This window comes from Diadema antillarum, unplaced genomic scaffold (genome assembly GCF_040938485.1).
Source record: "Diadema antillarum isolate AM-2024a unplaced genomic scaffold, OU_Dant_1.0 seq00000562_RagTag, whole genome shotgun sequence".
Classification (NCBI taxonomy): domain Eukaryota; kingdom Metazoa; phylum Echinodermata; class Echinoidea; order Diadematoida; family Diadematidae; genus Diadema; species Diadema antillarum.
The window spans coordinates 250,854-265,999 of NW_027271501.1; the positions used below are offsets into that span (position 1 = coordinate 250,854).

The following is a 15,146-nucleotide window of genomic DNA, read 5'->3' on the forward strand; positions in this document are numbered from 1 at the left end:
CAGTCATAATGACCAGGACAGTGCTACTGAAATGTCTGTTAGGATGTGATAGGACTTCTGTGGATTCTGGTACCTTTCATAGTCCCTTTAAGTTTGCCCTTTTATTCAATCATTCTGGCAATATTCCCGTCTGAATATATTTATTTTGGCGAGTTGAGCTGAATCATCGTTGGCTAAGTAGTAGCTTGCGTGACAGGGGAGAAAAACATCCACTCGTGTAGATGTGATCCGTTCAATGGGAAGCAAAAGCAGAATTGGGTCTGTGCTAGCAGACACCACTTGACGTTGAGAGCCAGCTATCAATAAACTAGTCAGAAACGTATTCAGAGTGTCCGGAGGGCGAGTGTAGCTACACCCTGGGGCTGTCACGCAAACCCTCAGATGTAGGTGAAATGTCCTGTTTCAGGCAACAAGTCTGTTTACCTTGTGAGTAAGATGAAAGGAATACCAAATAATAAATGTATGATGATCAGCTGCCTCCACCCAAATAGAGAGGTTGGGAAGGACATGTGAAGGAGAGACTGGACCTAGCCTCAGCTCCAGTCTGCGGGATGTTTCCGCCAAGTTTGTTACTGTTTCAATAAATGGCAGTCTGATGAAGGACTGCCCAGTCTGACTGACCTGACCTGGCCTGACGTAGACCCAAAGAGTTGCAGGTATACTTTCCAGAAGGACCTTACCAAGGCACTGTAGGAATGACTCTCTTATGCACAGAAAGCAAACTAGGAAAACTTCCTGAACATTATGGAGTCACAAAGATAAGGTGAAAATCTGTTACTCTGCCATGGAGAGTGGAGTCCAAGCCTCACCAAGTACATGTTATAATTGGCGAGACGATGTATTTCTATAATGGAAAATGGTGCTTACCCTGTGTGGTTCATTCAAGGTGAGAAGTAATATAGCTGCCAGTCAATAGAAAATGAATTCCTGATCAACATACAATGATAAAAAGGTAAAGAATGACGTCCTAGCTATTGTACATTCTACCCAAACCCAGCCACCTAATCATATTGCTCTCTGTTTTTGTCATCCTTTGCAGGAGAAGCCAACTCGAGGTTCCCCAAGCGTCGCCTCCGTCGAGATGCTGTCCTAGAGGACATGGGATGGGAGACAGTGGACTACTCATTCCTCTCCAACCAGGATGTGTTTTTACTGAGAGACACGCAGGAGGAGGAGGATTCACCCATTGTTCCTGTCAGGAACGACACCAGTTTGTACTCTGACCAGTTGATAGGGTCCAGTGATGTGAGGAGGACGTTACTCAAAGCATCAAGTGGTCCTTTCTGGGTGCAGGAGGAACTCTTTGCATCCTCTGCGGAACCCTTCGATGATCTCAGTGTACAGGCTCATCTCCTGCTCAAGGAGATCTCACCGTTTGCCAGCAGCATTGATGTTCTCTTCAGTATCAAGACAGAGAGTTTGTTCGCTGGCAGCAGTGAGGAGCATGGGGGTGGTAAAGGTGTCCAGCCATGCTTTCGGGCGATGGCGCAGTTTGGGGATGAGGAATCAGATGCGGTTTGTTCACCAGTTGGGGACTCTGGGTTCTGCATCGCCAAGGTGCCTATCCTGTTTTCTTGGTATGAACACAGCAAGGTAGAAACAGTAGATGGCATTCAAGTCACCTACACTATCTTCCCTGCCAGGACTTCTGGGAGCTGCGAACCACAGCAGGGCAACTCTGCCTCAGGCACAGGGGAAGAGGAAGGGGCGAGCCCAGTGGCCACGCCCTATGAGGTTGGTAGTGTCACACTCCTCTCGTGGGATGGTAAGATGGACTTGGTGGAGGATGACCCCTTCGTCAAGATGTACATTCCTGGAAGACGTCTGGGTATCAGAGAACACTTCGTCATCCCAATCACTATCAACAGGAAGTATCTTGATGGAGTCTGTACTGTCAAGTGAGTATTGAAACTTTCCATGTGACACTAATAATGTACCACTACACAGCTTGCATTGAACAGTGAACTTTCTTTGTGGGATAGAACAATAACTTCCTCAAGTAGGTAGCAAGAAAAGAGAGTTGTAACTTTCAGCAAAATGGAAGATATTACTTTATACTTCCACCAGAATTTTCTGGTCTTTGACTCATTCCTATAGTAGTGTAAGACCAACGAGAGAACCTTTTGAATTTTATTAAATGATTCTCAAACCTTTCCTCATCACTTACAAATAACATGCTGCATTACAGTGTGTTCACATTCCTTAATTCCCTTCTACCGTCTACACATTCCCTTGAAAAAAAAGAAGAAACTAAATGAAGAAAATTGAAAAAATGACAGCATTTTGAAAGAAATAGCAATGGAAATGATTAGACTTTGTAGGTCTGTTTTGTGTCACAAAATTACAAACTGCTTCACCGGTTAGGTATGTGAACTAAACAACAGAAGAGAGACCAAGAGGTTTTTACCTACATACAGGTATTCCTTGTGTATCCAACTTCTGTGGATATCCTGTATAGGCCTATGTGTGCCTTTGATAGTTGTATAGATTCTCATGTAAATTCCTTGTGTATTTACCTTTTGTGGATACTTTGTGTTGATGCAATAGTGTACATGTATCCTATATAAAGATACCTTTAGACATCTTGGGTTGGTATAGCTTGTCGTTGCCTGCATCTACCAGCTCCACACATTCTTTTGTCGCTATTCTCTTATCAGGTGGACATATATACGTCTGGCTGTTTGCTTGGTCGCTGATAGCCAGTTGACCTTTGTCTGTTCTGACACATATTTCTCTGAGACAATGCGTCATAAAAATCCTGTGTCTCTCCCCTTCGCCCCAAACACAGCTCCAAAAAGCTCCTTTTTCTTCTCTACCGACCAATGTAAACAAAAGTCGGGAAGATGTATTCTTACCTTGCCAAAATCCTAGCTCTACATGGCAACATAGCTATCAAATAGAGATTATGACTTTGCGGGATAGCCTATTAGTCTCGAAGTTTGTTGATTTTAGCCCTAAATGTAACCGACATGAAAAATTTTAAGACATTTGCCTAGGTCTGTTTGTTCAGTGTAACATGCTGAATAAGGGAGCCTAACTGCAGGTTTACATCGGTAAAGTTCAGTTGTGCCATGGTTGACTCAAAAATATTTTGCAGACAAAAATACACCGCTTCCAGTTTTGGAAATCAACGGAGAACTATTGAGTGAGGGGGTTTCACCATTATTGAAATTTCTTTCATCTTTTCTGATGTAATTTTTAAATCCATGTTGTTATTTTTAGATGAGCAGTCTTCATTTACCATCAAGATGCAAATTGACACATTTTCCATGAATGACTTGTTGATATGGCTTCCACTGTAAAACCATTGTTTTTTGGGCACATTCCATTTTTTCATTACATTTACAGTTGCTAAGCAACAACTGGCATGAGTGCAGAAATCCCTCCTCAGAAGTAAAGTTGTTGTTGTTGTTTTTTCAAACTTGGCAGTTACAGATTTTTTGCTAGTGTAAATGCCCACTGCCCGGCTCGCCAATTCTTTTCAAGTCTTTGGTCACATGATGTCTGCCTGTGGGGGGGGGGGGGGGGGGATCTCCTGCCCCCCTGTCTACAACACTGATCTCTATTAACTCGTTGAGGACGAGTCCCCGAGTATGCTCGGGCAAGTGTCTATGGGAAATGTGGGTTGTAGCAAAACCAGTCCATCCTCAACGGGTTAAGAAGCACATGCATCAGTAGCCTCCGCTCAAAGACAGTGACAAGTTGCTCAGTGCACACAATTTCCCAAAACAAAAATGCAAAACACCAAGGTTAACATTCTGGTATTTCTTATGCATATATATATATATGCATTTCCCGCCCAAAAACTGGTAAGTTTTTGTTGTTTCTGGCAGTGAAAATGGTACATGGAAATGTAAATGCTCCTAAAGGTCATGTTGTGTGTGTTACTGTCACTGGACAGCTTGTGATTTGAAACTATGAGGAAACCTGATCCATGCTAGCATCACCTTACCTCCACCACCCTCATCTATAAGTTTTAGCATCCTGGATCATGAAATCTGATTGTTTGTCGGCAATGCTTGAGAAGTCTTCAGTCATTGTCATTGTGTCTGTCTGTCTGTCTGGTATTGATATTAACTTGTGTTCTGGTCTTCTACCTACTGATCTGTCTGAGCAATATATTTCTCTCTTTTTCTCTATCTCTTCTTTCTCTCAAATATGCTAGCTTTACATTCTGCCATATTTTAACAACAGGGAATTTTCTAGTCCGTCTCTGTGTTCCTTTGTACCTTACCGTTATTGCTTTTGTAACATTAATGCAAAATTAGCCGAGCTCTAGACAAAGGGGAGAAGCGGTGCGCAGGGAGAGAGAAAAAAAAAGAGGGGACTCTGGCTCTAATGGAATAAACATGTCGTCCTCTGTAAACCCAATCAAAATTGGTGGATGGCGGCCCAACCTGAGTCAGGCGGTGGCTTCTCATATCGGACGAGGCAGTTTGCCGAGCGGAGACATGAAAGCCCGCCGCGGCACAACGCAAAATTGAGTCATGCACGTGAGGCAATCAGCCCTGCATACTTGTGTTTGAAGCAGGCGGCAGGATAGAGAGAACGAGAGATAGAGAGAACGAGAGATGGCGGGAGAGAGAAGTGATCTATTCGAGGTGCTCTTCTGGAGGGATACGATCCAGTGAGTTTAGAAACATAAGGACAAGGTCGGGATGGGGTGGGGTGGATACAGCCTCATGTTCAGTCAAACATAACGAAAACTGGCACAGCTGTATACAGTCAGGCTATTCTTCCTCCTCTTCCATGTTCACTTGCATGTCCAGCGGAACAAAAGATGTTTGACTGCATCTTACCAGTCAGCTGGTAAAGATGCATTTAATACCAAGAGGATGGGTGGATGTTGGGGTGAGGATGGGATGGGGTGGGGATGGAGGGGGGGGGGGGCATGTCCCTAGTATAGACAATACATAAAAAAGAATAGAGTCAGAAAGTGTGAAGAGAAACATAATGACCCTGTAGCTGGAAAGATAGACAGGATACGGAGGAGCATAGTTCTAAAATTAGATCAACATTGGAAGATATACACCACTGTTGCCAGGTGCAGTATGCAGACAGCATACTATCACAACACACATATCATGTGCATGATAAATAGAAGGTTACAACCTTGATATATTGGTGTGATTATGATAGAACATTTGGAGATGCATGTTGGTCATTCCATTGTGTGCTGCTTGGCTAAAAAAAAAAGAAAACATGGCAATAAAACATGTTATATAGGGGCAATTGAACCAGCCACACAAAAATGACAGCTGTCTGTGATGTGCTTCGCTGAAGACCCAATTACACAAACTTCCACCAAAGGTTTATGACAATGGAAAGGTTCCCTCATAAATATGTTTAGGCAATGTGGTTGAAATACAGAATGGGAAGAGGGAGCATAATGTGTAGGCCAACAGCTGTACCTCATAAGTTTTCTAACATACAGGGAATGCAGGTGAAGATACTTGTAAACATCAATATTTTATGAGGAGTGTGCAGAAAAGGATTGAATTAGTGGTCATTAAAATAGACCAGCCACAAAATTATCAATTTGATTAATAAGCTGCTAGTATTAGTATCATTTCATTCTTATTTGTAGTAACGGGATTGCATTATATCATGTAACAGATATAATACACATTATTTATTGGTATGCGAAACAATACTTGTTCATTTGGAAGAATAGTGAGATTTAAGATGAGTATCAGAAGTTACTTTTTTGTAATGGTCAGATCTTTTATGTTTAGTCATGTAGAGAAAAGGCCAAACTCTGTCTGTAATATTATGCCAATGTTTATGTGCAAGCCAATAGCATGTGTTGGTTAGGGGAGACTCTCTCACACAAGAGCAGTGCAGTGGGGACTAAGAGAGAAAGTCAAGTGCAACAGTATTACCAGCATCTCTCTCCTTGCCTGGAGTAGTATTAACTTTTAATCTCTCAAATATCTGAAGGTTACAGCAGCATTTCAGACGTTGTTAAAAGCTTTGGTAGTGACTGTAATTGTGCCAAATTATTGGCGTTGTTAGCGAGATATACGCCTGATAACTAATACACCTGGCTTCCCGAATTAAAGGCGTCTGTTAATCCAGTTACCAGCACAGAGTGCGCCACGGAGACGAGTGACAGTAATTAACGTTCTCGCGCCTTTAGCGCGGCTAGAAGCCAGCTGCGGCGCTTCTATGTCGCGACCAAAAAAAGCTCTAGGGTACAAGAGATGCCAGGATAAGATAGCACACTATTCCATAGGCTGTAGGGGAAAGATGATGGAGACTGAAAAAAAAAGAAGGAAAAAAGAATAAAGAATAAACTTGACGGTAAATAGGTACACAGATAAGGCTCAAAATTGACATGCAATAAAAGCACTATTGTGCTCTTGCCACCACAAAGCCGAGAACATATTGAGTCCATGATCATTTGTGCGGCGCGATAAACAGTTTCATTTGAAAACGCAGCCAATGCGACCACGACATGCCTGGCTAGGCAGTCGGCTCGTAAAGATGTGAGAATGAGATTGTTGCCTTTGTTAATTTATCGCTTGTGAGGAAATAATGGCAATAAGTGATCATAACAATGGGGAGAGGGAAAAAAAGATGGCGGCGTGGATGAATCAACCTTGGCAGGAACTCTCCCAGATTGGTTAGATTGAGGTACAGTCAACCTCGCGTAAGTCGACATAGTCGGGACTGAGCAAAACACGTCGACTTACGCGAATGTCGACTTACGCGTAAGTCGACATTTTGTCGACTTATAAATGAAAACTAATTTCCCCTGTACAGAGTAAGATTTGGATCACGATGCGGATCGCTACCCAAATCTTACTCCTTTTGCCACCAAAACATGCTTACTGACATCAGCAACAATAATGTTTTAGTTCATGCATAAATCTCGCGCGGGTTAGTAACGACAACGCACAATTCCCAAATCTCTAGAGAGACTTTGAGAGAGCGGGATCGGAAACCTGGGCCCGTTTCTAGACACTTTACGTTTTAAACTTGATTTGAAATATCAAACGCAAATTCCCCAAAATTGCATTAAACTTTGCGATTTAAATGCAAGTGCGTTACTGCGAAGATATGCGGGTGATTTCGCATTATTCTGTCGAAATAATTTTTCATTGCCGACCGAGTTGAAATATGTGTCGCCATATTAATTTTGTTCTGTTTAAATTTGAATTGCCATACTCTGAAAATGAATTGTTCTCGCGCTCCGATTCACAACATACCGCTCTGTACGGCGCGGGCCCGTCTGAAATAAAAAGAAGAAAAGTTTGTTTGAAAACGACATCTTTCGGACTACTATAACCTTCGTAAAAACAAACCTCTTTCCATTGTCGGACTAATTTAATTTTGGACTGAGATTTAAACCTTCGGCATAGCGAACTTTAACAATAATTCGTTGTCATTTTTTCATTGACATTTTGTGAAGCAGCATGCGTTTCGGCAGTTTGAAACGTGTGAATGTTGCAATGTCTTTCCTCTGCAAGTGCAGACTAAGTTCGGTCACGGCGAAAGTTCCGTTACGAAATAAAAAATAATGCGAGCCTTTTCAACCATAACGCACTTCCGTAAATTTTTATGCGTTTAAACGCAGTTTCTGGTTTCGGACAAAACCTGGAAGTCTTTTCTGCAACGCTCTTGCTTTTTAAATACAGCGTTGCTTGTGATTTGACGGACTTGCATTTGATTTTTAGAGTTGCGTTTAAACGCAATTGAGTTTAAATGTCATACAATTTTCTAGTTTCGTATGATTATCAAACGCAAGTCTTTTCAGCGTTCCGTGTGATTTCATGGACCTGCATTTGATTTTCAGAATTGCGTTTAATTTTTAATTTTGCTTACGAAATGAAAAATAATGCGTCTTTTAAACAATAACACATTTCCGCAGATGTTTGGAGATGCGTTTAAACGCAGTTTCGTATAGTTTCGTACAAAAACCGCAAGTCTTTTCTGCAACGCTCTTGCGTTTGAATACAGGGTTATATGTGATTTGATGGACTTGCATTTGATTTTTAGATTTGCGTTTAAACGCAAATGAGTTTAAAAAAGTTCCCTACAATTTTCTAGTTTCGTGTGATTATCAAACGTAAGTCTTTTCAGCGTTCCGTGTGATTTGATGGACTTGCATTTGATTTTCAGAGTTATGTTTGATTTCTTATTTTGCTTACGAAATAAAAAATAATGCAAGTCTTTTAAACAATAACACAACTCCGTAGATGTTTAGAGACGCGTTTAAACGCAGTTTCTTAGTTCTGTACAAAAACCGCAAGTCTTCTCTGCACCGCTCTTGCGTTTAAATACAGCGTTACGTGTGATTTGATGGACTTGCATTTGTTTTTTAGAGTTGCGTTTAAACGCAATTGAGTTCAAAAAAAATTCCCTACAATTTTCTAGTTTCGTATGATTATCAAACGCACGTCTTTCAGCTTTCCGTATGATTGATGGACTTGCATTGGATTTTCAGAGTTGCGTTTAATTTCTAATTTTGCTTACGAAATAAAAAAGTAATGCAAGTATTTTCAACAATAACGCACTTCCGTAGATGTATAGAGATGTTTTTAAACGCAGTTTCTAGTTTCGTACAAAACTGCAACGCTCTTGCGTTTAGATACATCGTTGCGTGTGATTTGATGGACTTGCATTTGATTTTTAGAGTTGCGTTTAAACGCAATTGAGTTTCAGGTTCGTACAATTATTTTCTAGTTTCATATGATTATCAGACGCAAGTCTTTTCAGCAAGGCACTTGCGTTTAAATGCAAAAGTTGCGTGTGATTTGATACACCTGCATTTGATTTTTGTTTTAGTTGCATTATTAGTTACATTGTAATAAATTTTCTAGAAAGGGCCCAGCTTTTAATACCGCTTCGGAATAATTAACGTCAGAATATTTGGATTTACAAAAACATTTCATGTTCGGATAATGAATACCTACTGGGACATAGTTAAGTGTACAAAATTTTTGCGTTTTGGGGAAAAACGAGAGGGAGAAAAGGGATAAAGTGAACTGCCTTGGGTACTACATTTAATACTCCAGTCAATGAGTGTATGCCCTTTCTATTCTGGCATACAAGACAATAGACGCATGGCGCGAACGCTACCGCGCCGTACACTAGCGAATTACCGAGTAGAAATGCAGCGAATCGGAGCGGGAAAACAATTCTTTTTCAGAGAATGGCGATAAGATTTTCAGCGAAAAATTATGTCGACTTAGACGAGGGAATTAACACGTATTTCAGCTCAGTTGGCACTGAAAAATCAGGTCGACTTACGCGAGTTGTCGACTTATAAATGTCGACTAAGACGAGGAAATTTTCAAGGAATAACAAAGGCAAAAATCGGGACTTTTTTATTGTGTCGACTTAAGCGAGTTGTCGACTTATGCGATGTCGACTTAGGCGAGGTCTACTGTATTCATGTGGTAGATAAATATCTTGTGGAAACTCTAGAAAGAAGGGGGAGACTGAGGGGTATAGATCCAAACAATCTACACCCATCAGACCAGCGGTCTCACACATCCTGTGCATCCTTGATTTCAAAGTGTTCCCCTCCTGTTTTTTGAATCTCAAGCAGCATTTATTGAGGGAGCCAATCCCAAGTTTGGTGATTTTATCAGTATTCTCTGAATGCAAATTGTTTTCAAATGGCTTCAGATATGGGTAAATGACTCCAAGGGTCTAATAAAAGCATTCTTTGTTTAGTGTATCAAATGCCGATAAAAATTCTCTATAGAACCAAGCACTAATGCTATGGCTGCGGCATTTGATTTTAATCAGTTGATTGAAGCTAGAATCTCAAACATCACTGGCAAAATAATCACACACACCTTTTTGGAATCTCTTTAGAGATTTCTGAAGAATCATCTCATAATACAGACCTTCTATTTGATGGCAACAACTAAAGCAGATTTTGATATTTTTTTTCAGCAGTGCAAAGCTTTGGTTGAAATAAAATTTTCATCTACCCTTACTGGTACTTTTCACCATTGGGATTCGGCATTGGCATTTCGGGATATCACATTTGATGCATATGTGTAGGTCAGTTGTATCACAAAACATCCTACTATATAAACATTTTGCCATAAAGCCTAAAATGTGTTAAGGAAATGTCACTATTTTTCTCAATAAACCATAGCTGTAGACGGTTTAATCGAGAAACATTTCCATCATAACTAATGTTCACATTTTGTTTATTTAACAATACGTATCATTGATCATACTGATTCAAATTTTTGCATTGGTTGTTTCTATCCCTAACTCACATATTTATAGAACTATTTTGAAGCACTACAGCTGGGTTTTTGTTTCATCTGCTAATGGTAAATTATGCCTTTAAATAGTTCCTAGACTTGACTGAAGTGGGGGAAGTGTTAACTATACATGAAGTATCTATGAGAATCATTTTTGGTTTTATTACCATTGATAATGCTTTTACTAAAATACTGTCTGACAGTGATACTCTGGGTTATATCTGCTAGTAAAATGTAGACAAAATGACAAGCAACGTTGATATGGATATATGGGACTAGGACCATGCAAGTAGTCACTGTGATGGATGAAAACAGCAATATTGTTTAAAACCATTCCTCCTGTTTCTCCACATTTGTATTATCTGAGTGCTTTTTTAGTTGTTTTTTTTCTCTCCATGAAATTTCCAAAATGAAAAGAACATGCTATTACATACATATTTCTGAATTTTATTTGACTTGGTATACAGTTATAACAATTTAGGGGGAGTTACAGAAATATCTAATTTCTGTATGTATACCCAACATCACAGCAGGCAATGCTTATAAATAACTAGCAGTAATCATGAATAAAACAACTACTAACAAATCAGAACATTAATACAATTGCTAACAGTAAATCCTGTGAGTTATAATGCCAATTCCATACATATTAATTGTGAATTTGTTGTTATTAGCAGCAATCATAATGCCTTGTTAATTTAGACATAACTTTGGCACACAGCATTGTGTATGCATTGTACTAGCAATTACCACTTCTGAAGCAGAGAATTATTTTTAGACAAATTTACTTTGGGTATTCTCCATTTGCAAGAGTAAAAAGCCAACACTTTATACATCAATGAGGTGAGCAACCTATACGAGAGTGACCTCCAATGAGAAAGTAAAATGGATCTGTGAGACATTGAAGACAAAGGGATAAATAATCAGAAAGTTATCATCAGAGTCAGTGTGAGCAAGTCATGTGACAGAACAGCATAGCCCCCCCCCCCACACACACACACACACAACCAAAGAATAAAGAAAACAAACAAAAAACAGCAACTTGTCTCTATCACATGTAGTGATGCAGCAATGTGTGTATAGAGCAGATGCTCATCTCTTATCTTCACCAAAGCCATTATCACTATCATTGCTATTTTTATTGTGTTGTCCATAACGAATGATTGATATTGCTGTTCCGGAAATGGGTTTCATGGGCATTTTTAAAAGATTGATTGTCTTCTGACAAAAGCAATTTAGAAAATAAAGGCTGTGGATATTCATCAGCGTTGCCTTGAATGCAGTGGTTCAGTGGACCATCCAAAGTCAAGCCAATTGACAAACAGCCATTATGATATTAATATGATTGATATTAGTGTGAAAAGGCATATCAGGTGTGAGAGAGTGACAAAACTCTTTACAAATTCATGACTTTAGAAAGTTTTATTATGTGTCCTTCATATAAAAATGTCCATGATATTCTAGTGGATCCGGGGTCTGATCTTTTCTAGGTTTTTGAGGCCATCCTATCTCAAGGTTTGGCCTTGCTTCCTGCTAGTTGCCTTGTTACCTCCGCCAAGGAATGGGGAGGTTAAGTGATCATCGGCGTTGGTTTGTCTGTTTGCAAAATAGCTCAAAAAGTTGTATACGGATTAAAATGAAACTTACATAAAAGGTTGAAATTGACACCAGGAACACCTCATTCAATTTAGGTAGTGATCTGGGAATTTTTATGGATTTTTGAAGGATTTTTCCTCTTTTTAGCATGTAAGGTGAACGAACTTGGGGTTCAAGCTGCGTATACTGGAGGTTTACATACGTGCACTAAAGCGCACACTCTACTTGGGCAAGGCACCGTGCATTGACATATAAATGCTTCTATTTTGGGATATTGCATGCGTGTAAGGGTGGAAATGAGTTGCTGGCTTGGCAGGCGTCTGTGCTGTCCGAGTGCTTTTCTATTTGGTTTGTTTTCTGTACAACCAGAAATTTTTGCATACATGAAACCTTCACAAGTTTTTGCAAGGGGCCAAGATTTGCAAAAGTAAAATGCACGTAGGAGTAATTGTTCGCACAATGCATTGAATGCTAGTGGCAGTTTGTGGCTGCATTTATCTAAAAAATTTTCTGAGGCAGAATCACGATCCTAAACGCGTTTGAGGCGATTTCATGGGTTAGATAAACGCAACCATGTTTTCAAACACGTTTACAAACGCCGTTTTGAAACACCTTTCAAAGGGTATTTTGAAACACGTTTGAGACCACGATCGCTGTTCTGTGAGTAGATAAACGCAATGCCGTTTTGAAACGCGTTTATATTTCACGGTCAAATCCCAGCTGTTTCCGGCTGTGCTCTCTGCCCATTATTTGTGTGTGACTGAGGAGGCATGTTTGGTGGTATGCAGTTGACCTTTACTTCCCGGGTCAAACGGCGCAAAGCAGCTGCGCAGTGACACCACTCGAATCGCGATTGTAGAATGGTTAGATAAACGCGGCTCCCCGAGAATCGCGTTTCAAACTACGTTTGCAAACACCGTTCCAAACGCGTTTTGAAACGTGATTCTCTCTCTCAAGTTAGATAAACACAGCCTGTGACAGTTTCATGCGGCAAAATATTATGTGGGCTTCAATTCGTGAAAACTTCATGCCACAATTGTTTCTAGTTTCGCAGTATTTATAAGCAATGTTGATTAAAAAAGTTATGAACAGATTGTAATGAAAGTTTTAGGATATGTTTGTCATGATAAAAGGAAGAGGTAATCAGTTTGTGGTATTGTTCAGGCACCTGATAGTGATTTGAATCTAGGAATATTTTTGAAGGTACATGTACAGTTCCGTGGATTTTGTGAACCAATGTCCTTGGTAGAATTTTGAGCTCTTCAAGTGCTTCTACTTTTGAATGCATCAATGCCAGTCTCATGAAAAATTTGTTTCGCTGGCACAGACCTTGAATAAATGGTGTAAAACCCAAATGCCAAGCTAGCTTATTGGATGTGTGTCTTGCTATGATGCCATTTTACAGAGGCAAAAACCAACAATTTACCATCTAAGCTGCATTTAGATTCAATTTGCCTCTGAAATGATAAATTGAGGAATCTAATTTAGATGAGAGGATTGTTTGGGCGTGATAAACTTGCGGTAGCTTCAGGGGTAATATCACGCTCTCCCTCTCTCTCTCCTTTTTCATATATCTCATTATTTTTACCCTTTTTTGGTCCTCGATAGATTTGCAACTTTCGTAGTTTCTCCCTTGTTTGATTTGCAGTGTGAGCTCCCCGTGGTGTGGGAGCTCTCTGTGTGGGCTCAATGATACGATGTAGAAACTGTTGCAATTTACGTTGTAACGAATCTCGCATACTCAACAAATATTGCCAATTTGCGTGCGGCATGGGGTCCAATGAGAGCATCATCACGGAGCTGGAGCTGGGGGGGGGGGTTGAAGGGAGAGAGGGGAGAAGGAATAGCAAATGAAAAGCAACAGCAATGACGGGGGGGATGAATTGGCCACCAGATTCAAGTTATGAGAGAAAACTGCAACGTAATTTCAAGCATGGTACAAACTGTGGAGGTATTTGTGTGCTTTTATTCAGCGTCAAGCCTCCTGTTGCACAACTTTGTCTCCTCATCACGTGGCCAGCGCTAAAAGACTTCAAGTTGATGATTCATGCCAGACCTTCAGAGTATCAATGCTATAGAAAATATTGCATTTATGAGGTGCCTCTTCTCTGCAGCAAAGGTAGTTATCATTTCGATTGGATTTACTGTCCTTCAAACAATGATTTTGAGCAGAATAGTTCAGTCAAAATCATTTGAGGGTGGGGGATCAAAGCTGAGGCCAGAACGTGATACAGTCAAGCAATTTAAAAACAAGTTAGGGCTCATTAAGTGGGCAGGGGGCATGTTTGTCAGTGTAACAACTGCGCCGATTGTGACCGACGAGCGACTGCAGCCACAAATTCCCAGAGAGAATTAACCCCCGGTGGCATGTTTCCAACTCATCGAAAATTTGTGAAAACAGCTTCTTTCAAATTTCTTCCCACCCCCCCCCCACACACACACACACAAACATACATACACTCGCACACGTAAAGATAACATGCATATCTTTTTCTCACATTTTATTTTTTGGTACGCTCCATCTGTCCCCTTTTTCTTTCTCCCCTTTGTAATGGCACCTATTATTGCAGGGTCTCTCAATTCTAACAAATATAACGTAAAATGATGATTCAAATGACACAGACCTGATGATGCTGATTATGATCATGATAACAATTTCTATGATGTGAGGTATCACTTGAGATCAAAGTGCCCCATTTTAACTATGACAAAACAAATATTTGTTTTTCACATGCTTCTGAATACTCTTCTGGTTCTGTAGGTTGGTTTTTTTTTAATAGTTTTCTTTTATGATCTTGAAAACAAACAGCGAATGTATTTTATATTGCTGATATATAAAGCTCATGTGTGTTACATTCAACTTTAGTTACAACTATAAACCAGTGTTCAGCGGAAACTTTTCACTTTGCTTTCAAAATTTTACAAATATGTTGGGACGTGATATCTGCCTAGCTATAAATTTCTTAGAATATGATGGTTTGTATTGTGCTAGCTGTTGCCTTTGCTCAGATATTTGTCACTTCGTCAGTTAGCAGCATTTTTGGTATACAAGAAATGAAAAATGATCACTCATTTTTTTTCACTCTTCGAAATCTAACATTAGATTTCATATCTGAAACAGGGATGAAAAAATAGACCTAGAGATTAGAATGTTGCATAGAGGGAGGAGGTATAGTTATATTCACAGGCTACCAGAAGGAGAATATACTATTTTATTGGCTTTCACCGAGCCCCAAATGTTTATTTCTGAAACCAATCAAATTGAGTCATCATATTTTATTAAGGAAAGTGATGATATCTAGCTGTTCCGGCTCTGGT

At 40.0% G+C, this 15,146-nt stretch overlaps 1 protein-coding gene across 1 annotated transcript in view; it reads left to right on the top strand.

The window, feature by feature from the left end:
* LOC139735044 (transmembrane protein 132D-like) overlaps positions 1-15,146 on the top strand; it is a 74,343-nt gene that overhangs the window by 32,003 nt on the left and 27,194 nt on the right. The window contains exon 2 of the mRNA XM_071645819.1: positions 1,040-1,898. Within this exon, the coding sequence (XP_071501920.1) occupies positions 1,040-1,898 (859 nt within the window). The remainder of the gene's footprint in view (positions 1-1,039; positions 1,899-15,146) is intronic.